The 26325-nt window shown below is 37.5% G+C and overlaps 1 protein-coding gene across 1 annotated transcript; it reads left to right on the top strand.

The window, feature by feature from the left end:
* The first annotated feature begins 4801 nt into the window (after positions 1 to 4801).
* On the top strand, positions 4802 to 24428 carry LOC134366229 (olfactory receptor 1J4-like). Its single transcript, XM_063082636.1, has 2 exons — positions 4802 to 5298; positions 23495 to 24428. Exons 1-2 carry the CDS (start codon positions 4802 to 4804, stop codon positions 24426 to 24428), a joined length of 1431 nt encoding a protein of 476 aa, XP_062938706.1.
* The last annotated feature ends 1897 nt before the right edge of the window (positions 24429 to 26325 follow it).

The raw sequence follows: 26325 nt of genomic DNA, 5'->3' as shown, positions 1-26325 counted from the left end.
GGAGTAATTAGGTAAAGGACACAAAAAGTAATTATGATTTGTGCTGATGAACATGCTAATAATACTGATTTCATCATCACATACTGGACACAAATACTGACAGTCAACTCTGTAGCCCATAAATATGTACAAATGAAAATAATAAGAATTATTTTAAAATGGTTGTTTAATGTTATTAATTCGGGGGTTGGTGTGTTGCACAGTAATAGTAACTAGGACAATTATTAGGGTGATAGTTTTTGTTGCTGTTGCCTGGCCAGTGTGGGGATCTGAACTTTTGACTTGGTGTTAAAACACTGCACTCTAACCAACCGAGCAACCCACCAGCCCTAAGATGCAAGTTTTGTTTGCCAAACCGATTAGATTAGTCCTTTAGGCCAGTTGGTTTTCAGAAAAGTGGCTAAGGTTAGTGCTTTAGCATAAAGAATTTCATTTAACTCCCACAATAACCTCATGAGCAAGATACTATTACTACACACCCAAGATCTGAGGAAACAGAACCTCATAGAACTTAAAGTCTTTCTTAGGGCAACCAGTGAGTAAGGGACAGAGCTGTTACCATTCTCAGATCAGTCCATGTTTATTGCCCTTGGGATCAATCTTGCCACTCTCCTACCTCCTGAACAAGCCTCAGACCCTGTCCTGCAGAGTATCTCAGGGCAGTGAGGAGACCTGCAAGCTCCCAGGTGTCAGTGGAATGTGTGCTCAAGAGGAGGCAGGTCAGTGGTGTGGGAGTTTGCGAGGGTCAGGCTTTACTCTGGGCCATCCTGTGATGTGTGGAGAAGCCAGCTCCATGCTGTGGTTACGTCAGAAGCAAGGTGAGTATGGCCACTGCTGCTTTTCATAACATCAACATCAGGGACACCTTCTCCTGTGACTCCTGAGGCTCAGCCCCTCTAGTTCCTTCACAATTCCCTCCCACGGGGAAAGCAGGAAATTGGGCAATTAGTCCCCGCTGGCTCCTTCCCTAGCCAGAAGTTTGAGGTTATTTCTCCCTGGGTATTAATCTTCCTGGTGAATGGAGATCTTCTTGCCAATTTTTCTGCTGCTTGAAAACAGGCATGAAACATTTGAAAGATCCTTAGGCCAGGGGAACTTCTTCTGATCCTTGGATACTGGTTTTCCTGAACACAAAGTGAGGTCTCAGATAACAGTCTTGACCTGAAAGTATCTAAACTCACCAAAGATTATCACAGGTCAGAGAAATATGGGAGTCATCACTAATGTGTGTGTGTATGTGAGAATATGTATGCGTGTGCATGTGTGTTTTTGCTGTTGTTTGTATTACCCAGTATATTAAGTATGCAATGGACTTACACACCCATTCTCTTCATGTAGGAAGAGTATAGATTGATTATGTAGGGCTAGATTAATTTCTTCTTTGTAAGGTGTGCATGTGAGTGTGTGTGTATCTGTGTGTATGTGCTGTTTAGGGTTATGTTAGTGTGTTGTGTTTCACTACAAGACTGCATGTGAATTGAGTGAATATGATATGTGCTTTTTCATGTGGATGACTAGGTGTAATGTTTAAATGTGTTGTGTTGTATATGATAATATTTTATCAGTTGTGTGTAAATTTTTAGTGTGAAACTTATACAAATGCTGACTGTTTTTATCTAGAATGAGTCAGAGAGATTCATGTCAGTGTGCATGTGTGTGTGACTACAGGAATTTTTTGGTATAATTCACATTCTCACTATTTTAATCAGGAATAGGTGTAGAAGAAAGGGAATTGAAATCATGATATGGCAATGTGTGTGTGTTTGTGTGTGCATCCTTACATGTTTGAGAGACAGACTCACAGACACATTCTCCTCTTATGTATTATCTCTTATTCCAGGCACATACTGGCAGCTCCAAGCGGGGTCCTTTTGAAGCTAAGTTGGCAGTCAGTGCTCCTGCGATTTGAAGACACCAGAGTGCTGTGTGGACACTTTCCTTCACTGTCTCTCAATAATGCCATATATCTATTCTTGGGAACATGGTAGTGATTAAGTGCTTAGGGTCTGGTGTCACACATTTCTCAGTTAAAATCTTTATTTTTGACTCTCCCTGCCTTTATGACCTTGCGCTTGAACTCTGTGAAGCTCAGCAGCCTGAAATGTAAAATGTGATGAGAGTAAGGATTTACCCAATATGTGGCATAGTAATCAATGGGAGTTAGCATTATGAATATTGCTCAAATGCAAGAGATTATCAATGAAACTTATATTAAGTGAAACAAGTCAGGCACAGAAATGACAGTGAGACTGTCATTTTCTGACAGTCCAAAGCAGAGTGTTTTGTGCAAGGACAGAGGAAACAGGCCCATCCAAGACCCTTCATGAAACTCCACCTCACAGCTTCCCTTCTCGTCCCGGAGAGTGTGTTCAGCTGCCTCTTTCACACAGGGAGTAGCTTCAGTCAAGGTTACCTTTTTGCTGTTCAACCATTGGACATGAGGAATTTAGTTGACATATTAACTTCTGGATTTCTCCCCAGAGATGCTTGACTTCCAAGCAGAAGCCTGGCCCAGTAAATCCCAGCGGGCAGCCAGGTCTCAGCAGGTGTTAAATCCCTGCGCTCCTCCTGGTCCCCTCTTGCCTGAGATGACCCATTGGCTGAGTTCCTCTCTGCTCTTTGGAGAGGCTCTTCTGTCAGGTACCTATGCTTCAGACTGATGGTCTCTCTCTGGATTCCCTTTCCAGGGCTTCCGTATGTGACCTCTAACTCTGATTTAACTCCCACTGGAGGAGTGGCCAGGTGTCTAGGGCAGACTATCAGAAGTCCTATGCTTGAGATGAGAATCCACAAAGTACTATTTGCCCTCAAGTGTGTGATTTCACACCTCTGTTTCTACACTAGTCACATGAAAAAAATTAACTACTGTACTGTCTGCTTCACAAGCACTCAATAAATGTTTGTTCAGTAACACAATTAAATACACATAAAAGCCCTTTGCAAATTTTCATGTGTGGTGTAAGTGACTGTACATACTGATTTGCCTAGGAAAGGCTTGTGTAGACCTGTTGTCCTGGCATAATTATTGTATATCTTCCCCTGTCACTCACAAAAGTTTCCTGACTTGGGTAATAAAATATAGGGTCGTTAGACGTATGAGTGTTGGCAGAAAATCAAACAGGGGGCTGGAGTAATTTCGAAGCTCTGAAACAATTCAGAGGCGAGGTCCAGAATTTTGTGACAAATGAATGAGGGGGCAGGACCAGCAGAATGGTGACAAGCAGGCCCTCTGATTATACTAATAGATTGGAATGATGACTGTGTCAGTTATTACTTTTGTGGTTTTTTGTTTGTTTGTTTATTTTAACTTCTCATTATACATTGTAGTTGATTTTTATGACCCTTTACCCATGCCTCTTCCCCTCTCCCTGTCTCTCCTCCCCTCCTACATCATATCTATTCACTTATCTTAACAAGTTCAAGGGACTGTTGTGTTTCTTGTGTCTTCTTCCCTCCCCACCCTTTATTTGTTTGTGTGTTTATTTATTTATTTATTTTTAGCTCCCACAAATAAGTGAGAACATGTGGTATTTCTCTTTCTCTGCCTGACTTGTTTCACTTAATATAATTTTCTCTCAGTCCATGCATGTTGTGGCGAATGGTCGTATTTATTCTTTTTTCTAGCAGAGTAGAATTCCATTGTATAGAAATACCACACTTTCCTTTTCCACTCATCTGATGATGGACTACTTCTGTAACTTTGGGCTAATTATTTAACTACTCTGAAACTTAGTTTTCTGATAACATAAATTTAACAATTTAATATTATTAAAGCCTATGTCCTGGTAGAAGTTCATGAAATATTAACTACTATCAATGTTAAGGGTAATATTGGGAATTAAGCATACCTAATTAGCTAACTATGAGTTTTAGTAGATGTTCCAAATCCTATAGCATCAGCACGATCTTAGGCCTCTGGGAAGGTTGCTGGGAGCAAATTCTCAAGTGTTTCAGTGAACATGTTATGCTCATACTGGAGGGTGGGGGTGGAATATAACACAGTGAAGAAGAAAAACGATTTCTAATCCCACTGCCATCAAGAGATTAATCCCCAGGATTCAGGATATCTGCAGATTCTCAGGGAGTGTGAAAGACCAGGAGGTTGACAATTTCTTTATGCCAGCAGCAGGGTCTTGTCTGATGCCCACATCACTTTTCTGTTCTATTGAGTTCCTGAAGTTTGATAGCAGATTTATCTATTGAACTTGTCCTACTGAAATAGTTAACATTATTTCACACTACTATGTATAGAGCTATGATGTGAATTTATAATGTGTATTAACTCATTTAATACTCCCAGTATTTACATAACTAGGTAATAGAAGTATTATTACTTTATAGAAGAGGCAACTTATGTACACAAAGAGGTACAGTTGCCCAAGTCCCTGCAGGTAGTAAATCATTGAGGTAGGAATCCAGCTCAAGCCACCCAGGCTGCAAAGCCATATCGCTTGCCCCGAACTCAATAAGGTGCCCACAGAATGTCAGGTCCAAGCCGGGAGGGGCCTGGAAAATTCATTTTCTTTTACACTCGCAGTGCCAAAAATTGTTTCTGGAAATGGTCAAATAAGTGAATATCGCTTTGAAGGAAATCGTGTTTTCATTCAAAATTTGATATGTTCTGTCTGTAGAATGGGGCAGACCGAAGATTCATTCAGCAAAATATCCAATCTGTCTGAATTTTGATAAACTCCTTGGAAAAACAGCCTGTGGCTGTAACGCACACCTGGTGATGATAACCACCACGTCTCAGGAGCTGATATTTCTTATTCCCTTCATCCCCAGCACAGAGAAAAGGAGCATGAGACGGGAGAACCAGAGCCGCATGTCCCAGTTCCTCCTCCTGGGGCTCCCCATCCAGCCGGAGCAGCAGGGCGTGTTCTTCACCCTGTTCCTGGGCATGTACCTGACCACGGTGCTGGGGAACCTGCTCATCATGCTGCTCATCAGGCTGGACTCTCGCCTCCACACCCCCATGTACTTCTTCCTCAGCCACCTGGCCTTTTGTGATGTCTCCTTTTCTTCTGTCACTGTCCCCAAGATGCTCATGAACATGCAGACTCAGCATCCAATCATCCCCTATGAGGGGTGCATTATTCAGATGTATTTTTTTATACTTTTTGGCTGTCTTGAAAATTTCCTTCTTGGAGTGATGGCATATGACAGGTATGTGGCCATTTGCAACCCACTCCATTACATCATCATTATAAGGAAGGAGCTATGTGTCTTACTGGTGGCTGGGTCCTGGGTCTTCTCTTGTATACGTGCCCTGTTGCACACCCTCCTCCTGTCCTACCTGTCCTTCTGTGCTGACAACACCATCCCCCACTTCTTCTGTGACATCACTGCCCTCCTGAAGCTGAGCTGCTCAGACACCTCCCTCAATGAGCTGGTCATCTTCACTGAGGCGGGAGTGTTAACTCTCCTGCCATTGAGTGCTATTTTGGGCTCTTATGTCTCTATTGGGGCCACCATCCTGAGGGTCCCCTCCAAGAAGAGGATCTGCAAAGTTCTGTCCACCTGTGGTTCCCACCTCTTCGTGGTGTTTTTGTATTATGGAACTCTTGCAATTATTTACTTCTTTCATTCCTCAAACAATTCTAAAGTCAAGGATGCGATTGCTTCGGTTATGTATACAGTGGTGACCCCCATGTTAAACCCCTTCATCTACAGCCTGAGGAATAGAGACATGAGATTGGCTTTGGGGATTCTTTGCAGAAAGGGGATTATATTTGCTGAGTGATAGCTCCCCACTCATGTTATTAATTCTTCTAGGGATGCTTCCACAGATGCTTCCTTGAATGAATGTGTTAGGTGTGTACGATAGATTGCAAAAATGGCCACAATACTTTGCATTTCTTCATTTCAACCGTTGAGTTTATTTCTCCACCTCTTGAATCTGGCAACTTTTGTGACTTTCTTTGAGTAGTCGATTTGGTGGAAGTGACGTTGTGAGAGTTCTAAGCCTACTGTAAGTAGACTCTGTTGCTGCTGCTCTTGGAACCATGAGACCATCATGTGAGGAAGTCATGCTAGGCTGCATAAAGGTGGGAGGCCACGTGGAGGAGAACAAAGACACTTCAGTATCAGCCAGCTCCTGGGTGACCAGGTAAGTAATTGTAGGAACATAAATGAGCCCCTTGTCATAAACTGAACTTAGCCAAGACCAGAAGCACCATCCCACTGAGCCCGGTCCCAGTCCAAATTGCCAGCCCTTGGAATTGTCCCATAAACAAATGGTTGTGCAAGCCATTAAGTTTGGGGATGGTTTGTTATGCAGCAAAAACTAGCTGACATAGTGACTACCCTTATCACCAGTGTGCTCCACGCTTTCCGTGATTTCAGTGGTCCCTCCCTCATTTTGGTCACCTGCGTGGATTGTTTTCTATGCCAATTTTTCTAGAACCCACAGACTTCAAAACATCTAGGTTCACAGAAACTCCATGATATGTGTCATCTTAGCTTTAGATATATCTCTTGTTTCTACTTTTCTCCCATTATCCTCAGTAACTGGAATTGTTAGTAACTCTCATTTTTTGAAGTGTAGGAGTGATATTTATAAACATATTAGATACTGCCTTATCTATGTGATGATATATGACTGACGTTATATAGCAAAGTACATTAACCTCTTCTTTCTGAAGGAAGATATTGCCTCAGAAATATGTGTTTCTTCTTCAAGAGGGTAAACAGTTTTAAACTATAATCAGATATTTGAATAACACTGGGTCTTGTATGAGTTATACCTTCTTACTCAAGTTGCTGTTACCAAGTTGAAATGATAAGAATTCTCAAATATGATATAATACTCATCTTTATTTAGAATAAAATTCACATATGGAGCTTACAGTTGAGTTAGTATCAAGTTTCAAAGAATACTGTTTCAGATGAAGAAAAAGACATAAACGATGGCTGATATGAAATTTAATGTAATTGACAGCATGTATCAATTTATGTAAATGAGATATCAATCAAATTTTGATTTCTCTTTCTGTTTGTCATTTTTCATAGTTATAAAAATTAAGATTTGCTTCAAGTGGTTAAAGTTGAGAATGCTGCCGTTTTAATGCTGTTGCTAGTTTTATATTGTGTGTGATTGTTTCCTAAAACATAAATATATTGCAAAGATTTTAGCCTTATTATCCTTCAATTTGTTTCTGTTACAAAAACCCAACAGAGAAACACAGGGCAATGATTCTTGTTTCCAAATTTACTAAACCAATATAGCACATGATTTTGTGTTCATTCTTTGCTTTTCCTAAGCAGAACCTTCTTGTAGAGATAGCCTATCTGTGCCTGCTTAATTCTGGGCTGTGAAAATGAGTTATGTCTTGCTTCACAAACAGCAAGACTTCCACATAAGAGAAAGCTAAATGTATACATAAGTAATTAATTCTTTTAACAAGTATTTTTGATAAAAAAAGTTTTTTTATTTTATCAATATACAATTTAGTTGATTTTCATGTCCCTTTACCAATTCCTCCCTCCCCTCTTCCACCCATGAACATCATATCTGTTCACTTGTCTTAACAAGTTCAAGGAATTGTTATTGTTGTGTCTTCTACCCCACTCCCCCGCCGTTTTTGTGTTTTTATTTATTTATTTTTAGCTCCCACAAATAAGTGAGAACATGTGGTATTTCTCTCTCTCTGCCTGACTTGTTTCACTTAATATAATTTTCTCTCAGTCCGTGCATGTTGTGGCGAATGGTCGTATTTATTCTTTTTTCTAGCAGAGTAGAATTCCATTGTATAGAAATACCACACTTTCCTTTTCCACTCATCTGATGATGGACTACTTCTGTGACTTTGGACTAATTATTTAACTACTCTGAAACTTAGTTTTCTGATAACATAAATTTAACAATTTAATATTATTAAAGCCTATGTCCTGGTAGAAGTTCATGAAATATTAACTACTATCAATGTTAAGGGTAATATTGGGAATTAAGCATACCTAATTAGCTAACTATGAGTTTTAGTAGATGTTCCAAATCCTATAGCATCAGCACGACCTTAGGCCTCTGGGAAGGTTCCTGGGAGCAAATTCTCAAGTGTTTCAGTGAACATGTGTGCTCATACTGGAGGGTGGGGGTGGAATATAACACAGTGAAGAAGAAAAACGATTTCTAATCCCACTGCCATCAGGAGATTAATCCCCAGGATCCAGGATATCTGCAGATTCTCAGGGAGTGTGAAAGACCAGGAGGTTGATAATTTCTTTATGCCAGCAGCAGGGTCTTGTCTGATGCCCACATCCCTTTTCTGTTCTATTGAGTTCCTGGAGTTTGATATCCGATTTATGTATTGAACTTGTCCTACTGAAAGAGTTAACATTATTTCACACTACTATGTATACTAAGTGAGAACATGTGGTATTACTATTTTTGTGCCTGACTTGTTTCACTTAATATAATTTTTTCTAAGTCCATCCATGTTGCTGTGAATGGTAATAATTCACTATTTTTTATAGCAAAGTAGAATTCCGTTATGCAGATATACCACAGTATCCTAATCCACTCATCTGATGATGGACATTTGGGTTGGTTCCAACTCTTGGCTATTGTAAATAGAGCTGCAATAAACATTGCAGTACAGGTATCCCTTCAGCATGATGATTTCCATTCCTCTGCATATATTCCCAGCTGTGGAATAGCTGGGTAATATGGTAGATCTATCTGTAATTGTTTGAGGAAACTCCAAACCATTTTCCATAAAGGATTGTTTTTTCCATTTCTGTGAAGAATGTCATTGGTATTTTGATGAGGATTGCCTTGAATCTGTAGATCGCTTTGGGTAGTATAGACATTTTCACAATGTTAATTCTTCCAATCCAAGAGCATGGAATACCTTTCCATCTTTTTGTGTCTTCTTCAGTTTCTTTCAGAAGTGGTTTGTAAATCTCATTGTGGAGGTCTTCCACCTTCTTAGTTAAATTGATCCCTAGGTATCATATTTTTGTGTGTGTGTGTGTGACAATTGGAAATGGGCTTACTTTCTTTGTTTCTCTTTCTGTTAATTCATTATTTGAGTATATAAATGCTATTGATTTGGAGCATTTTTTTTGTATCCTGCAACGTTAGTGAAGTTATTAACTAGCTCAAGGAGTTTTTTGATAGAGTCTTTAGGATTTCCTATATGTAGTATCATGTCCTCAGCAAATAGAGAAAGTTGGACTTCATCTTTTCCAATCTTGGATTCCCTTTACTTCTTTCTCTTGCCTGATTGCTCTAGCTAGTACCTCTAGTACTATGTTGAATAGAAGTGGTGAGAGTGGACATCCTTGTCTTGTTCGTGTCCTTAAGGGGAAGGCCTTCAATTTTTCCCCATTCTGAATAATACTGGCAATAGGCTTGTCATAAATGGCTTTTATTGTGTTAAGATATTTTCCTTCTATACCTAATTTGTAGAGAGTCTTTATCATGAGGGAATGTTGAATTTTGTCAAATGCTTTTTCAGCATCTATTGAGATAATCATATGATCTTTGTCCCTGAGCGTGTTGATGTGATGCACCACATTTATTGACTTCTGTATGTTGAACCATCCTTGCATCACTGGGATGAATCCCACTTGATCATAGTGTATAATTTTGTAAATATGCTCCTGTATTGATTGCTAAATTTTTGTTGAAGATTTTAGCATCTAAGTTGATCAAGGATATTGGCCTATAATTTTCTTTTTTGCTGTGTCTTTATCTGGTTGTGGTATCAGAGTTATGATGGCCTCATAGAGTGAGTTTGGGAGAGAGGCATCTGTTTCAATTGTTTGGAATGGTTTGAGGAGAATTGTTATTAACTCCTCTTTAAGAGTTTGATACAATTCAGCTGTAAAACCATCTGGACTCAGAATTTTTTTGTTGGAAGATTGTTCATTACCACTGCAATCTCCTTGCTTGTTATTGGTCTGTTCTAGTTTTCTATCTCTTCTTGGTTCAGTCTTGGTAATTTATGTGTGTCTAGAAACTTACCCATGTCTTCTAGATTTTCAAATTTGTTTTCATACAGTTGTTTGTAATATTCTCTAATGATTCTTTGTATTTCTCTGGTATAAGTTGTAATGTCTCCCTTTTCATTTCAGATTTTTTTATTTGGGTCTTCTTTTTTGTGTGTGTTAATCTTGCTAACAGTGTGTCTATTTTGTTTATCTTCTTTAAAAATCAATGTTTAGTTTTGTTGATCTTTTCTATTGTTTTTTGGGTCTCTATTTCTTTTAGTTCTGTGCTGATCTTAATTATTTCTTTTCGTCTACTGCCTTTAGCTTTGAATTGTTGTTGTTTTCCAAGTTCTTTTAGGTGTAGTGTTAGTTCGTTTATCTGAAGTCGTTCTATTTTTTTGATATAAGCATTTACTGAAATAAATTTGCCTCTTACTACTGCTTTTGCAGTATCCCAGAGGTTTTGGTATGATGTATCTTTATTGTAATTAGTTTCTAGAAATTTTTTTGATTTCCTGTTTAATTTCTTCTTAGACCCATAGGTCATTTAGGAGCCTATTATTTATTTTCCATGTATTTGTATAGGTTCCAGCATTTGCTTATTGTTTATTTCCTGTTTTAGTCCACTGTGTTTGAAAAGATTGTTGGAGTGGTTTCAAGTTTTTGAAATTTGAAAGGACTAGATTTGTGACCTAATATGTGGTCTATCCTGGAGAATGTACCGTGAGCTGATGAGAAGGAAGTGTATTCTTTACCTGTTGGGTGAAATGTACTGTATATATCTGCCATATCCAGTTGGTATAGAGTATAGATTAAATCCTGTGTCTCTTTGTTGACTTGTTTCCTGGAAGTCTTGTCCCATGCTGAGAGAGTGGATTTCAAGTGACCCAATGTTAACATATTAGCTCTTATCTCCTTCTTTAGGTCTAAGAGTGTTTGCTTGACATATCTGGGTGTTCCGGTATTGGGTGCATACATGTTTATGATTGTTATGTTGTCTAGCTGAATAGTTCCCTTTATCATTATTTAATGGTCTTCTTTGTCTTTTTTAATCTTTTTTGGTTTAAAGTCTATTTTGTCCAATATAAGAATAGCCACTCCTGCTTGTTTTCGGTTTCCATTTGCATGGTATATCTTTTTCCATCGCCTCACTTTTAGTCTATAAGTGTCTTTACAGGTGAGGTGGGTCTCTTGAACACAGCATAGACTTGGGTTTAGCTTTTAATCCAGTCAGTTTGTTTGTGTCTTTTGAATGGGGAATTTAGTCCATTCAGATTTAGAGTAGTTATTGAGAAGTGTTTTTTATTTCCTATCATTTAATTGCTACTTGTTTAGGTGCTTTAAATATCTTTTGATCATTATTTCCCCTTTTATTTCTCTTCTTCATTGTGAGTTGGAAATTTATGTTGGAATGATTTCACTCCTTTCTCTTTCTTGCTGGCATTTTCATTTTAACTGTGGGTTTTGCTCTTTCTTGTGCATTTGTGATGGTGGTCACCATTATTTAGATTCCAGATGAATGACTACCTTAAGAATTTCTTGCAGGGCTGGTTCTTTAGTGGAACTCCCACAACTTTTTTGCCTGGGAAATACACTATTTCTCCTTAATTTCTGAAGGAGAGTCTTGCTGGGTAAAGAATTCTTGGCTGGCTGTTTTTTTTTTTTTTTTCTTCTTTTAGTATTTTGAATATATCATTCCACTTTCTTCTGGCCTGTAGGGGTTCTGTTGAGAAGTCTGCTGTTAGTTTGATGGGGGTTCCCCTCTAAGTGACCTGACACTTTTCTCTTGCTGCTTGTAGAATTCTTTCTTTGTCTTTGGCCTCTCGACAGCCAACCTCAGCATAATAGAGGAAGCAAACCCACTACCAAATGATCAAGCATCAGGAAAACAATACTATAGGTACAAACAATCAAGAAGAAATGATACCACCAAAAGGATACAGTAGTGCCCTGAAGTCACACTCCATGGAACAGGGACTCCTTGAAATGTCTGAAAAAGATTTTTGAGCAATGATCTTAAGAAAACTTGAAGAAATAAAGGAAGACTCGATTAGAGAGCACAATGAAACAAGAAAAAACATCCAGAATATGTAGGAGGAAATCTACAAAAAGATTAATATCATAAAAAAGAGTGTAGCAGAAATTCTAGAAATGAAAGAATCACTCAATGAAATAAAAATCACAACCGAGAGCTTGAGCAGCAGGGTAGAGCAGGCAGGCAGTAGAAAGAATTTCAGAGCTTGAAGATGGTCTTTATGAAATAAGTCAGGCAGACCAAAAAAAAAAAAAAAGAAGAAAAAATAATTTAAAATAATGAGGAAAACCTAAGAGAGATAGCAGACAACCTCAAGCATTCTCACATCCAAACTGTGGGCATTCCTTAAGGGCAGCAGAAAGGAAAAGGTATCGAAAACCTACTCGAGGAAATAGTAACAGAAAACTTCCCAGGTGTAAGGTGAGATACAGACCTTCAGATCCAGGAAGCTCAAAGGTCCCCAAACAGATTCAGCCCAAAAAGATCCTCCCAAGACATATTATAGATAAATTCACAAAGCTCAAAGACAAAGAGAGAATTCTACAAGCAGCAAGATGATTTGCATATGTTGAAACATCATTGCATCTGTGGCATGAATCCCACTTGATCAAAGTGCATAATTTTTTTGAGGGTTGCCATATTCTGTTTGGTAGTATTTTGCTAAGGATTTTTGTGTACATGACTATGAAAGATATTGGCCTGTAGAGAATGAGTTTGGGAGAATGATCTCTATTTCAATATTTTGGAATACTTTTAAGAGAATTGATATTAATTCCTCTTTAAAGAACATACAAAAAATTATTCTTAATTGTTGATGCCTAGCATTAATAGACACCACTAGAACTTATTTTTTCTATCTAGCTGTAATTTTGTGTTAATACCAACCTTTCAGTATTCCCTCTTCCACTTCCCCTTTCCTGCCTCTAATAAGCTCACTTCTGCTCTCTACCTCTAAAAGTTCAATTTACTATGATTATTATTATTTTAATGCCTACATAAGACTGAGAACATGCAATATGTCTCTTTCTGTGCCTGGTTTATTTCACTTAGCATAATTTTCCCCAAGCACATCTGTGCTGCTGTGAATGGCAGAATTTCATTCTTTTTTTTTTTTTATGGCTGAGTAGTATTCCATTGTGTATATATACCACATTTTCTTTATCCAATCATCTATTAATGGACATTTAGGTTGGTTCCATATATTGGCTATTGTGAATAGAGCTTCGATAAACATGGGAGTACACATATCCCCTCCACCAGTTCATTTCCTTCCTTTGGGTAAATACCCAGTATTGGGATTGCTGCATTGTGTTGTAATTCTATCTGTAGTTTTTTGAGAAATCTCTATACTGTTTCTACAATGGTTGTATTAATGTATAATCCCACAAGCAGTGTATGAGAGTTCCTCTTTCTCTGCATCCTCCCCAAAATTTATTATATTCTGTGCTTTTAATGATAGCTAGTCTAACTGGGGTGAAATGATTTCTTAATGTGATTTTGATTTCTCTGATGATTAATGATGTTGAGTATTTTTCATATACTTGTTGGCCATTTGTATATCATCTTTGATAAATGTCTATTCCACTCCTCTTCCCATTTTTTGTTTTGTTTTGTTTTGTTTTCTTTACTATAGAGATATTTGGGTTCTTTGTATATGTGATATAACCCCTTGTCAGATGCATGGTTTGCAAATTTTTCTGCCATTCTGTAGGTGGTCTGTTTACTCTGTTGATTGTTTCCTTTGTAGAAGCTTTTTAGTTTGATAACCCCATTAGATTCTTTTTTCTTTTGTTGCCTCTGCTTTTGAGGTCTTATTCATTAAATCTTTGACTAATCCTGTGTCCTGAAGCATTTCCACTGTGCTTTTCTGTAGAAATTTTAACTTCAGGTTTTGTGTCTAAGTCTTCAATCTATTTTGAGTTGATTTTGGTAATGGTGGGTAACAGGGGTCTAGTTTTATTCATACACATATGGATTTCCAGTTTTCCTGGCACTGTTTATTGAAGAGGCTGTCCTTTCCTCAATGTATGTTCTCAGTGCCTTTGTTAATGATCAGTTGGCTGTAAAAAATCTGAATTTTTTTCTGTGTTCTCTATTCTCTTCTATTAGTTCCTATGTCTGTTTTTATGCCAGTACCATGCTTTTTTGGTTACTATAGCTTTGTAGTATATTTTGAAGTCAGGTAGTGTAATACCTTCAACTCTTTCCTTTTTACTCAGAATTACTGTGGCTACTTGGAGTTTTTTTTTTTTTTTTTTTTTTTGGTTCCATCTGAATGTTAGTATTATTTATTCAATTTGTGTGATGAATGTCATTGGTATTTTGATACAAATGGCAGTGACTCTGTAGATTGCTTTGGGTGATATGGACATTTTGACAATATTCAATCTTCCAATCCATGAACGGGGACTGTCTTCTCATTTTTGTGTGTATCCTCTTTAATTTCTTTCTGCCATGTTTTGTAGTTTTCCTTGTAGAGCTCTTTCAGCTCACTTGATGAATTTACTGCTAGGTATTTTATTTCTTGATAAGTATTGTAAATGGGATTGCCTTTTTGATGTGTTTTTCTGCAAGTTTGTTTTTGATATGCTACTGTTTCTATATATTGATTCTATATTCTGTAAATTTTTAAAATTCGTTTATCAGTTGTAAGATTTTTGGTTTAATCGTTAGGTTTTTCTTTATATAAGATCATGACAACTGAAAACCGGGACAATTTGACTTCTTTTTTTAGTGTGGATGCCTTTTATTTCTTTCTCTTGCCTAATTGCTCTAGCAAAAAATTCCAGTACTATGTTATATAGGAGTGGTGAGAGTGGGCATCCTTCTCTTGTTCCTTTTCTTAAAGAAAAACCTCAACTTTTCCCTGTTCAGAATGATGTGTTCTGTGTGTTTGTCATCTATGTCCCTTATTATGTTGAGCTACTTTCCTTACAAACCTAATTTTTTGAGAGTTTTTCTAATGAAGGGGTGTTGCATTTAATTGAATGCTTTTTCTCCAACTATTTGGAAGAGCATATGGTTTTTCTCCTTCATTTTGTTGGTGTGCTGTATAACATTTATTGACTTGTGTATGTTGAAACAGCCCTGCATCTCTGGATCATGAATCCCACTTCAGCATGGTTTATAATCGTTCTGATGTGCTGTCGAATTCGATTTGGTAGTATTTTATTGAGAATTTCTGCATCTATGTTTATTAAAGATATTGGCTTTAGTTTTCTTTGTCTGTCTTTGGTATCATGGTGATGCTGGCCTCACAGAATGAGTTTGTTAGACTACCCACTGCTTTGATTCTTTGGAAAAGCTTGAGAAAAATTAGAATTATTTCTTCTTCAGGAATTTGGTAGACTCCATCTGGTCATGGGCTTTTCTTTGTTGGAAGACTGATGATTACTGATTCATTCTCACTGCTTGTTATTGGTCTGTTCAGGTTTTATATTTCTTGGTTCAGTCTTGGTAAGTTGTATGTGTCCATAAACTTGTCCATTTCCTCCAGATCTTTCAATTTGTTGGTATTTAAATGTTCATAATAGTCTCTAATGATTCCTTGTATTTCTGTGCTATGAGTCATAATGTCTTCTTTTTCATTTCTGATTTTCACTGTTTTGGTCTTCTCTCTTTTTTTCTTCATTGGTCTAGCAAATGGATTGTCAATTTTATTTATCTTTTCAGAATACCAACTTCCCTGCATGTGTGTGTCAATCTCTTGCATAATTTTTTGGTCTCCATTTCATTTAGTTCTGCTCTGATCGTTATTATCTCTTCCCATCTACTAATTTGGGGTTGGATTGTTCCTGATTTTCCAGTTTCTTGAAGTGTAATGTTAGATTACTTAGGTTAAAATTTTCTCCTTTTTTGATCCAACCACTTATTGCAATAAACTTCCCTCTTAGTACAATTTTTGTAGTGTCAAATAGGTTTTGGTATGAAGTCTTCTACTTTAATTTGTTTCAAGAGATTTTTTGAAGTCCTGCTTAATTACTCCTTTGATCCATTGGGTGATCAGTACCATGGTATTTGTTTCCCCTTATTCGCACAGTTTCCAAAGTTTTTCTTGTTACTGATTTCTAGTTTTATATTGTTGTTGTCTAAAAAGATACTTGATATGATTTCAATTTTTAAAAATTTTTGGACACTGGATTTGTGGCCTAATAGGGTCTTTCCTGGAGAATGAATGATCCATGTGCTGATGAGAAGACTGTATCTTGTGCATTTGTTGGATGAAACATTTGCAAAGGACTATAAAGTCTATTTGTTTTAAAGTGCAGTTTAAAGTATAACGTGTCTTTATTGATTTTTTTTTTGCTAGATGATCTGTCCAGTGCTGAGAGTGGGGTGTTGAAGTCTCCAGCTATTATTGTATTGGGGGTCTATCTCTCCTTTTGATCTGATAATATTGGTTTTGTATATCTGAGTGGTCTGATGTTGGGTACATATATATTTAGAATTGTTATATCCTATTGCTGAGTTGATCTCTCTATCATTATATAATGTCCTTCTTTGTGTCTTTTAATAGTTTTCAGTTTATTATGTATTTTATCTGATATAAGAATAGCTACTCCTGCTCATTTTTGTTTCCATTTGTGTGAAATATCTTTTTCCATCCTTTTACTGTCTGTGTCTGTCTTTATAGGCAAAGTGTGTTTCTTTTATGCAGCATATACTTAGTTCTAGTTTTGTAATCCATCCAGTCAGTCTCTATCTTTTAAATGGGAAGTTTAATCTGTTTACATTTAAGGTTGTTATTCAGAGTTTTTGCCTAACTTCTCTTACTACTAAAAAATTAATTTTATCAGTTTTTTGGTTGTTTTACGTGTCTTTTGTTCCTTTCTTTTCCTTTTGTTGTTTTTCTTTGCTATTTGGTTATATATTGTAGTGATAAGGTAAAATTTCTTTCTCTTGCCCATTTGCATATGTTCTCTAACAGTGAATTTTATTCTTTCCTGTGTTGTTGTGAAAGTTACTGTTGTTTTGCTTTGAGATGTAGGACTCCCTTAAGGATCTTTTGTAGGGCCAGTCTTTTAGTGGTGAATTCCTACAGTTTTTGTTTGTCTGGGAAAGACACTATTTCGCCTTCATTCCTGAAGGTTAGCTTTACTGAGTAAAGCATTCTTAGCTAATTATTTTTCTTTTAGCACTTTAAATATATCATCCCACTGTATTAGTCTGTTTTTGTTCTTTAAAACAAAATACATGGAACTGTGTAATTTATAAAGAAAATGCAATTTATCGCTTATAGTTTCTGAGGCTGGGAAGTCCCAAGTCCATCTGGTGGTAGCAACAGTGACTCAGGGGTCTCACATTGCAAGATGGTAAAGCAGAGAAAGCAGAAAGAGCAAGAAAGAGCAAAAGACAGACAGACTCTCCTATTCTTCTAAAGCCCTCAGGACCATGCCCCTGGCCACCATTTTTAATCCATTCACAACTGCACAGTCTTACAATCCAATCACCTCTTCCGGGCTCCACCGTTCAATTTCTTCCCACCCTCTTAACAGTCACAGTGGGGGCTAAGTTTCTAACATGTGAAACTTGAAGGACACAATTCAAGCTTTGATGAGTTTGGGGAAGATGTAATTCAATCCACTACACCCACCCTCTCCTGGCATTTAAGGTTTCTGCTGAGAAGTCTGCTGTTTGAGTTATGGGGATCCCCTAAGAGGTAACAATGCTTTTCTCTCACTGTTTTAAGAATTCTGTCTTTGTCTTTGATTTTTGACAATTTGACTACAATTTTTAACCCAATATTTAAAAGTTGGAGAAATAAATGTACCTTTGGGCTAGGCATTGGCCTTTGGGGGTGAATTCAGTTGTCTTTCTGCCTGGATGAAAGGGACCGAGGACCAAAACCTGACATCTAACAAGCCCATTCGGTGTGTCATGACCTGTTTTAGTCTCCAAGTGGTGGGGGAGAGGGAACAAGTAAATTATATGACCTTGTCCTGGAGGTACTTATAGCTTTCGAGGGAAAGAAATATGCTCCAATTATAGGGAATATTTTGTGTATGATAAAATCTGGGTGTGAGAGCAGGGGACTGGTAAAAAATGTGGAGAAGAAATCTTTGAGAATGATCCTACAAAATGGCCTATTTCTGAAAGCCTGAAGGACACCCAGGTAGTTACATAGCCATGGGAGTGTTGATTAATAATTCTCAAAGAAAGGGGGAGTAAAAGTGCATTTACTGATCCACTAAATTTTGAATCACATTATTTTGTCATTCTGTGGTGACCCATTATATATTTCTTAGAGAGGAAAATGTCCTTATTAAGTTCTGAGGAATTCATTAATCAATTAATTCAATCTTCATTAAATATCAATACTATATTAATATCAACAATATTTCAAAATTTTTTTGGAATTTACAAAGATTATCATAGAGAGAGGTGATATTTATTATGCATTTATTATGTGCTCAGGATGCATTATCTCATTTAACCTTAAAAGCTTCATAATGGCAAAGCAGTTATTATATGTATTTTACAGCTGGTGAAAGAAAGCTGAGAGTTTACTTTGCTTGCTCAGGGTCAAACATTAATGGCTAGCATACCCAACATAGTTCTCTCTGAGTCCTGAGCTCAAAGGCTTAATTTCCCCATTCTATATTCTCTTGGAAAAATCTCTGTTCCATGTACTGTCTTCTAAGGGAGATAAGATAGTTTCAGGATATGAAGTTAAAGCTGGATTTGTGCTCTCGTCGTGGCAAATATCAGTGGGATAGAAGTTTGCAGAAGCCAAACTTTCTATACTTGCATCATAATGTGATTTTGGGAGAGGCTGACCCAGTGCATTGGTTATATCAGTGTTGAAGGATGATTTAGCCACTCTTACTTTCCAGCTAGAAATATGAAACAATCAGAGGAGAGCCCAGGGTGTCTCTGATATCTAGGATACCTTCTCAGGTGAGTTCAACAGTTCAATGCCTTCTGAGTCCCTCCTGCACAGGCTCCTCCTCAAGGTCTGGCAGGAATTGGAGACAATTAGTCTGCTTTGATTCTTTCCTTAACCAGGGACTTAGGGACTTTTTCAGGGTCCTCTCTGTGGTCTGTAAAGTGATGTCCTCCTGCCTATTGCTCTGGATCTACGGGACAGACATATAAAGATCAGGAGGCCCTGGGCTTACAGAGGCTCACTTGTTACTTTTTTCTTCCTGGTGTCCTCAGCAGAAGCTGAAGACTCAGAAATCTGTTTGGATTAGGAGATTACTGAGCTCCCCAAGGACTGGCAGGGGTCAGAGTGGGCTGGGAATTCTAGGTGAGTGATTAACATCTCTTTGTCTAGAGGTCTGGATATATATTCCATATATGTTCCATATGTATTCTGTGTGGTGTTTCTTTACATGTTTAGTGGAGGTATATGTATCTTTTCTTCATGAGTCTTGTCTCTGTGTGTGAGAGAGAGTGTGTGTGTGTGTGTGTGTGTGTGTGTGTGTGTGTGTGTGTGTGTGTGTGTGTGTGATATGTAATTGACTACCAGCCTGATTCATTTTCTTTCTAGACCTAGAACATGTAATTCTAAATAGGTTCACATTAAAGAAGACTAGGCCATTTGCATATGTGTTTTGGGATCTCCTAATTAGTCCCTTTGATTTCAAATATTTGCCCCATGTCATAGTTAAGTAAATGAGATTGCAGAGTCTGAAGAGACACAGTTGTATTCAGCAATCTGGAGCAGAAGTTTTCTACATTTATTCACGACCAGCCATAGGAAGATGTCTTGCAATCTCCACTCAGAGATGGGGGCTGTGTGATCTTGTGTTTTGTTTATGAGCTGTTTTTGTGTATGATTCCATGTGTTTGTAAGAGGGTGGTGTGTGTGTGCATGTGTGTGTGTGTGTTTGATATTTGTTTTACTTGTAGGTAATGTGTATGTGCTGGTGCCTGTGAGTAAAATGGGCCCTGGTGATTCACTGACTGACCACCTTCACCTGTGCTGGTCTCAGGTCAGTGGGTGCCAGAAACTTATCTTACAAAGAGAGGGCATGTGTGTGATCATGTGTGTTGTTTGCTTCCTAACTGGGAAGAGGCATGTGTGTACAATTGGTATCCTTTTTTATAATTTTTGTGTGATGTGTTTGACCCTGTGTTTTTGTTGCTTAGTACCTGTGTTTGATTGTGTGAGTCTATATTCATAGTATGAGCTTCTACATCTGGTATGTGATTTTTATGTGTTGCTTATGTTAAAACTACACAAGTGTTTGTTTGTGGTTGTGTGCATTTTTTGTGTTTTGTTCATCAAACCTGTGTATTATTTATGAGTTGTGTTTTTATGACTGTGTTTAACTGTCCTTTCTTTAGGGTCACTGTAGATCACAAGCGGCAAGAAATCACTAATCAGCAATTTAAGTGTGTGCATGTGTAGGTGTCTGTGTGTGTTTCGTGTGTATGTTTTAGGGGCTTCTTGATGGCTCCTATAAACTCAAATGTTTCCTCAACTGTCTTTCAACAGTGGTCATATTTCTGCATTGGGCAGGTAGGCTCATGTGCATTTTCACCACTGGGCAGCTCTTATCCAAAGGATAACAGCTCATTGTCTGCAGTAAGTCAGACTTGAGCCCAATCCTAACTCTGGCTCTTGTACATGTTTGTCACCTTGGGAAATGACCTCATCTCCCTGAGATCCAGATTCCTCACTAGTAAAAGAAGGGTAATTATTAGTACTTTCTAATGGTATTATGAGGAATAAATGAGACAATACACACAAATTATTCAGCACCATGCCTGACACTTGGTGTTTACGAGAAACGAGTTATTTCTTTGTGTTTCCTCAAATCCAAAGTTTGTGTCATAGAAATTCCTTATTTCACCTCTGTCTGGGGAAGGTCAGATAACAGAAAAAACTGGCCCATCCAAAGGCTTTCCCTCATACTTCAAGGTCGTGTCCTGTTCACAGCTCATGGGCCCAGCTTTCTCCTTCATGCAGCGTCCTGCCTGTATCAAGATTCCTGGTTGGTCTGCCCCCTGATTTTCTTCTGGTTGAGCACTGGCACAGCATATTCCAGTGAGCTGCCAGGCCTCCACGTGTGGGTCCTGACACTGACCTTCTGGGTGGCCATGAGCTAAGGTAACCTGTGCCCCTGAGCAGGTACATGGTCCCTAAGGGGACTGGTTGTCTTTCTCCTATTCTGGAGTGAGGACAACCATCTTTATTCTCTCTTCAGGGGTATGTGTTTTGTAATCCTAAACTCTAACCCAAATTCTCAAAGAAATATGGAATCTGACTGGAGTAAGGTGATATCTCAGTGTGGTTTTGATTTGCATTTTCCGAATGATAAGTGATGTTGAACATTTTTTCATGGACCTGTTGGCTATTCAGCTCCTTTGCCCATTTTTTAATCAGATTATTTGTTTGTTTGCTTGTTTATTGTTAATTTGTTTGAGTTCTTTGTGTATTCTGGATATTAATCACTTGTCAGAAGCATAGTTTGCAAATATTTTCTCTCATTCTGTAGGTTGTCTTTTCACTCTGTTGCTTGTTTCCTTTGCTGTGCAGAAGATTTTTAGTTTGATCTAGTCCCATTTGTTCATTTATTCTTTTGTTTCCTATGCTTTTGGGGACTTATTCATAAAGTCTTTGACCAGTCCTACATCCTGAAGTGTTTTCCTCTTGGAGTTTTATAGTTTCAGGTCTTATACGTTACTCTTTAATTCATTTTGAGTTGATAGAGAAATATCACATATCCTCACTCATAGTGGGTATGAAAGAAAGAAACAAAGACAGTAAGAAAAAGAAAGAAAGAAAGAAAGAAAGAAAGAAAGAAAGAAAGAAAGAAAGAAAGAAAGAAAGAAAGAAAGAAAGAGAGAAAGAAAGAAAGAAAGAAAGAGAGAAAGAGATAGAAAGAAAGAAAGAGAGAAAGAAAGAAAGAAAGAAAGAAGAAAGAAAGAAAACAGTCATAATAATACGTTAAACTTTCAGAAGAAGATAACAAAACTGTTATTTCTAGAGCTGTGAAAGTGAGAGGGGGAAGGGATATACCAAGGAATGGGTTAATAGACATGAAACAGCTAAGTAGGAAAAATAAGTTCTATTGATGTACAGTAGGGAATCATAATTTGTGTCATGTTAGCAGGTTATCAAATGACTAGGAGAGAGGAGACCAGATATTCTCAACACTGAGAAATTTTTACATGTTGCAAAGATGAACATGCTAATTATCCTGACTTGATCTCTGCACATGGTACACAGGTATTGATACTCATTTCTGCACTCCACAAATATGTATAATGAATTACATTTCAATAAAAAGAAAAAGAAAATGCTGAGAAAAAAAGGAATGTTGAATCTGGACTTCACTGTCAAACACCTAAGTGACCTGAAGTCTGTGATTTGTCTCTTTGGCCTGATTTTCTTCTTTACACCTATGAAATAAAGGATGTAATATTTATCTTACGTACCACACCTCTAAATATATATTTATTGTTTGAGAGAAGTTAAAGCATACAAAACTCTTTTCTAAATTGTGTGATGTATAAATGCAAATAGTAATTTTTCTAAGTAGGGAGCTATGAACTTTTTTGACAAATATAAAATACAGCTTCTTTGAATATTCTAACTAATAGGAGACTTGATTTCTATTCAGAGCACGAATTCTGGCCAGGTAGACATATATTGTGATTTCATTTGTTTTAGTTAATTACACATTTAATACTGTAAGTTTTTGTTTTCTTGTTGTTAAAATTAGTGTAATAATACCCACTTATTAGGACTATGGTGAAGATTTTGTTAGAAAGTACAAGTAAAACACTTAGAATAGTTACTAGAACTATTATTAATGCTGGTTTGGAAACTTGGAATTGGACACTTTTGGTAACAGCAAATTTTAAATGACTCAAAACAGGCAGAACCCAGCCATTACCCTGTAATCTTGTGAGAAACCTTTAGTAATTCTGTTCTAACTTGGGGAGTTTCAACTTCCTTTTAAAGAAAATAACTGATAAACACCATTTCATTCTCTATTTCTATGTTTTCGACTTTTTATTTTTTAAAGATCCCACATGCAAGTGAGATTACACAGTAATTTAGTCCTGTGTCTGGCTAAGAAAAGCCAAATTATACTGCAGAAAAAAATAAATAAATACTACTCTGCAGCTTAAACTAAAAACAAAATAACTGATGCTTGTTTCATGGTACCCACTTCACATTTCAATCTGAGAGTTGAATCTTGCCTGATGTAAATATGTAAACTCCTTGAATGCAGAGACTTTGCATATCTTGTTCACTACTATGTACTCGTGTACTTGGTAGTTAGTGTAGGACCTGGGACAAGGATCTTGGTAGATAAATACATGTCCAATAAGGAATTAATGCTCTTTTGATTATTTTGGAAAAAGACATGGTTAACGAGAGGGTTGGAGGTTTCATCAGAACTACAATGGGACAGACGTGTGATTGATTGACCAGTAAATGTGAAAAACAAAGAGAAGTGTCGCTAAATTTAAAAATTTTCATACTAAAAGGACGTTACTATAATGTTATGTCCGTGTTCACTGACATTCTTCACTTCCACCAATTCCCAACAGAGAGAAGAGCAGCATGAGGAGGGAGAACCAGAGCCGCGTGTTCCTCCTCCTGGGGCTCCCCATCCTGCCGGAGCAGCAGGGAGTGTTCTTCACCCTGTTCCTGGGCATGTACCTGACCACGGTGCTGGGGAACCTGCTCATCATGCTGCTCATCAGGCTGGACTCTCGCCTCCACACCCCCATGTACTTCTTCCTCAGCCACCTGGCCCTCACTGACGTCTCTATCTCATCAGTCACTGTCCCTAAGATGTTGATGGGCATGCAGACTAAGTACAGATCGATACCCTATGTGGGGTGCATTTCTCAGATGTATTTTTTCATACTGTTTGGTTGTCTTGACAATTTCCTCCTTGCAGTGATGGCATATGACAGGTATGTGGCCATCTGTCACCCACTCCACTACATCTCTGTCATGAGGGAGGAGCTGTGTGTCTTACTAGTAGCTGGGTCCTGGTTCGTCTGCTGTGTCCATGCCCTGTTGCACACCCTTCTTCTGGTACAGCTGTCCTTCTGTGCTGACAATACCATCCCCCACTTCTTCTGTGACCTCGCTGCCCTCCTGAAGCTGAGCTGCTCAGACACCTCCCTCAATGAGCTGGTCATCTTCACCGAGGGAGGAATGCTTTTAATCCTGCCTTTGATTAGTATCTTGTGCTCTTATATCCGTATAGTAACCACTGTCCTGAGGGTCCACTCAACTAAAAGGTTCTTTAAAACCTTTTCTACCTGTGGATCCCATCTGTTTGTGGTGTCTTTATACTACGGGACACTTGCAGGTGTTTACTTTTTCTCTTCATCATGGAACTCCAATGACAAGGACATGATTGCTTCTGTCATCTATACAGTAGTTACCCCCATGCTGAACCCCTTCATCTACAGCCTGAGGAACAGAGATATAAAACAGGCCCTAGAAATATTTGTCAATAGAGCTAACTTCTTTAAGTGACAGTCACTAAATCCTCTTATTTCAGTCATGAGAACTGTGAGATGTATTTCCTAAAATTATTGTATGGCTGACAACTCTGTATAGTTGTAAAATAGTACATATTCTGCTGTTATGTACAGTGTTCTTAACATGTCAACTAGATCAAGTGGGTCGTTACGTGGGTCGTTAGATCTTTATCCTTAATTAATCTTTGACTGCTTGTTCATCTTCTCTCATATGTGCAAAATCTTATGCAAAACCTGTTGCATCATTATAAATATGGAATTCGTTTTTTTCTCCTTTTGCATAGCAATTCTTACTTGTATATATATTTAAACTATGTTATTGAGGACACATAGATTTACCATTATGATCTACTGTTCGTGGACTGACACTTTCATGTAGTGGTGTGCTGAATCTGTCTTGCATCATCTTCAAGCTGATTGAGCACATCTCTTCTCAACTCTACAGTCAGTGACATCATGCTGGTAGCTTGAAATCAACCATAGTGGGAATTATTACATTGTGGAAATTGGTAAATGCAACAGACAAGGATCCCCCACTATAGAAAGCCATTTGTTTTTCATTTAGCAGCACCATTGCATTTATAATTAGGAGATATTTCTCTTAATCCCTATTGATGGCACCCCCGTTAACATCTCATCTAGGTCATGTGAAATTAGTATAGATGTACCAGATTTGGGGAGGGTTAATGTTTCCATGATATATCTTCTCCATCGTTTTACTTTAAAACTTTCTTTGTCCTTATGTATATATATGATGTGTCCACTGTAAAGAGTGTAAAGTTGAGTTTTACCCTTTAATGGAGATAGACAATCATGACTTTTCTTAATGCAATCATGATATATTTCAATTTATATTTTCCATATTCTATGTTTCAGATTTCAGACATATTTCATATTTTTTCATGTTTTTCTCTCCTGTTTTTCCACTTTAATTAAATATGTATTTGTGTTACTATATTCCCTTATTAACTTGTGAATCATACATTATTGTTATTTTACTATATTCTTTTGTGCTCTGTATAGCAATTACTTCCTGCTTTCTCTTTAAAACTTTTTTTGCATGTGCAGATGCTTTTTAGTTTGATTTAATCTCATTTGTTTATTTTTCCTTTTGTTGCATTTGCTGGGGTTGTATTCATAAAGTCTTTGCCCAGTTCTTCTTCCTGAAGTGTTTCCCCTGTGATTTCTTTCAGGAATTTTATAGCTTCAGGATGTATGTTTAATTTTTTAATCCATTTTGTGTTGATTTTGATATATGGCAAAATGTACTGGTCCAGTTTCATTCTTCTATATAAGGGTGTCCAACTTTTTCAGCATCATTTTCTAAAGAGGCAGTATTTTCCCCAACGTAAGTTCTTGGTGGCTTTGGTGTTGATCAGTTGGCTGTAGGTTTATGAGTTGATTTCTGGGTTCTCTATTTTGTTCCATTGGTCTGTGTGTCTGCTTTTAAGCCAGTACCATGCTGTTTTTGTTTCTATAGCTTTGTAGTACAATTTGAAGTCAGGTAGTGTTATGTTTCCTGCTTCATTATTTTTTCCTCAGGATTACTTTGAGTATTCAGGGTCCTTTGTTGCTCCATATGAATGTTAGGATAGCTTTTTCTATTTCTTCATGGCAAAAGAAACAATTCACAGAGCCAAAAGATAACCTACTGAGTGGGAGAAAATATTTTCACACTATGTATCTGACAAAGGATTAAGATCCAGAATATATAAGAACTCAAACAACAGTAAACAAAAAAGTAACCCAATTAAAATGTTCAATGGAGCTGAATAGGCATTTCTCAAAGGAGGGTATATGAATGGCCAAGAGAGAGATGAAATAATGCTGAATATCAGTCAGCATCCACAAAACACACATCAAAACTGCATTGAGATATCATTTCACTCCTG

The sequence above is a fragment of the Cynocephalus volans genome, chromosome 17, assembly GCF_027409185.1.
Source record: "Cynocephalus volans isolate mCynVol1 chromosome 17, mCynVol1.pri, whole genome shotgun sequence".
Lineage (NCBI taxonomy): Eukaryota > Metazoa > Chordata > Mammalia > Dermoptera > Cynocephalidae > Cynocephalus > Cynocephalus volans.
The sequence above is the reverse complement of the archived record's forward strand: the minus strand, read 5'-3'. Positions and strand labels throughout refer to the sequence as shown.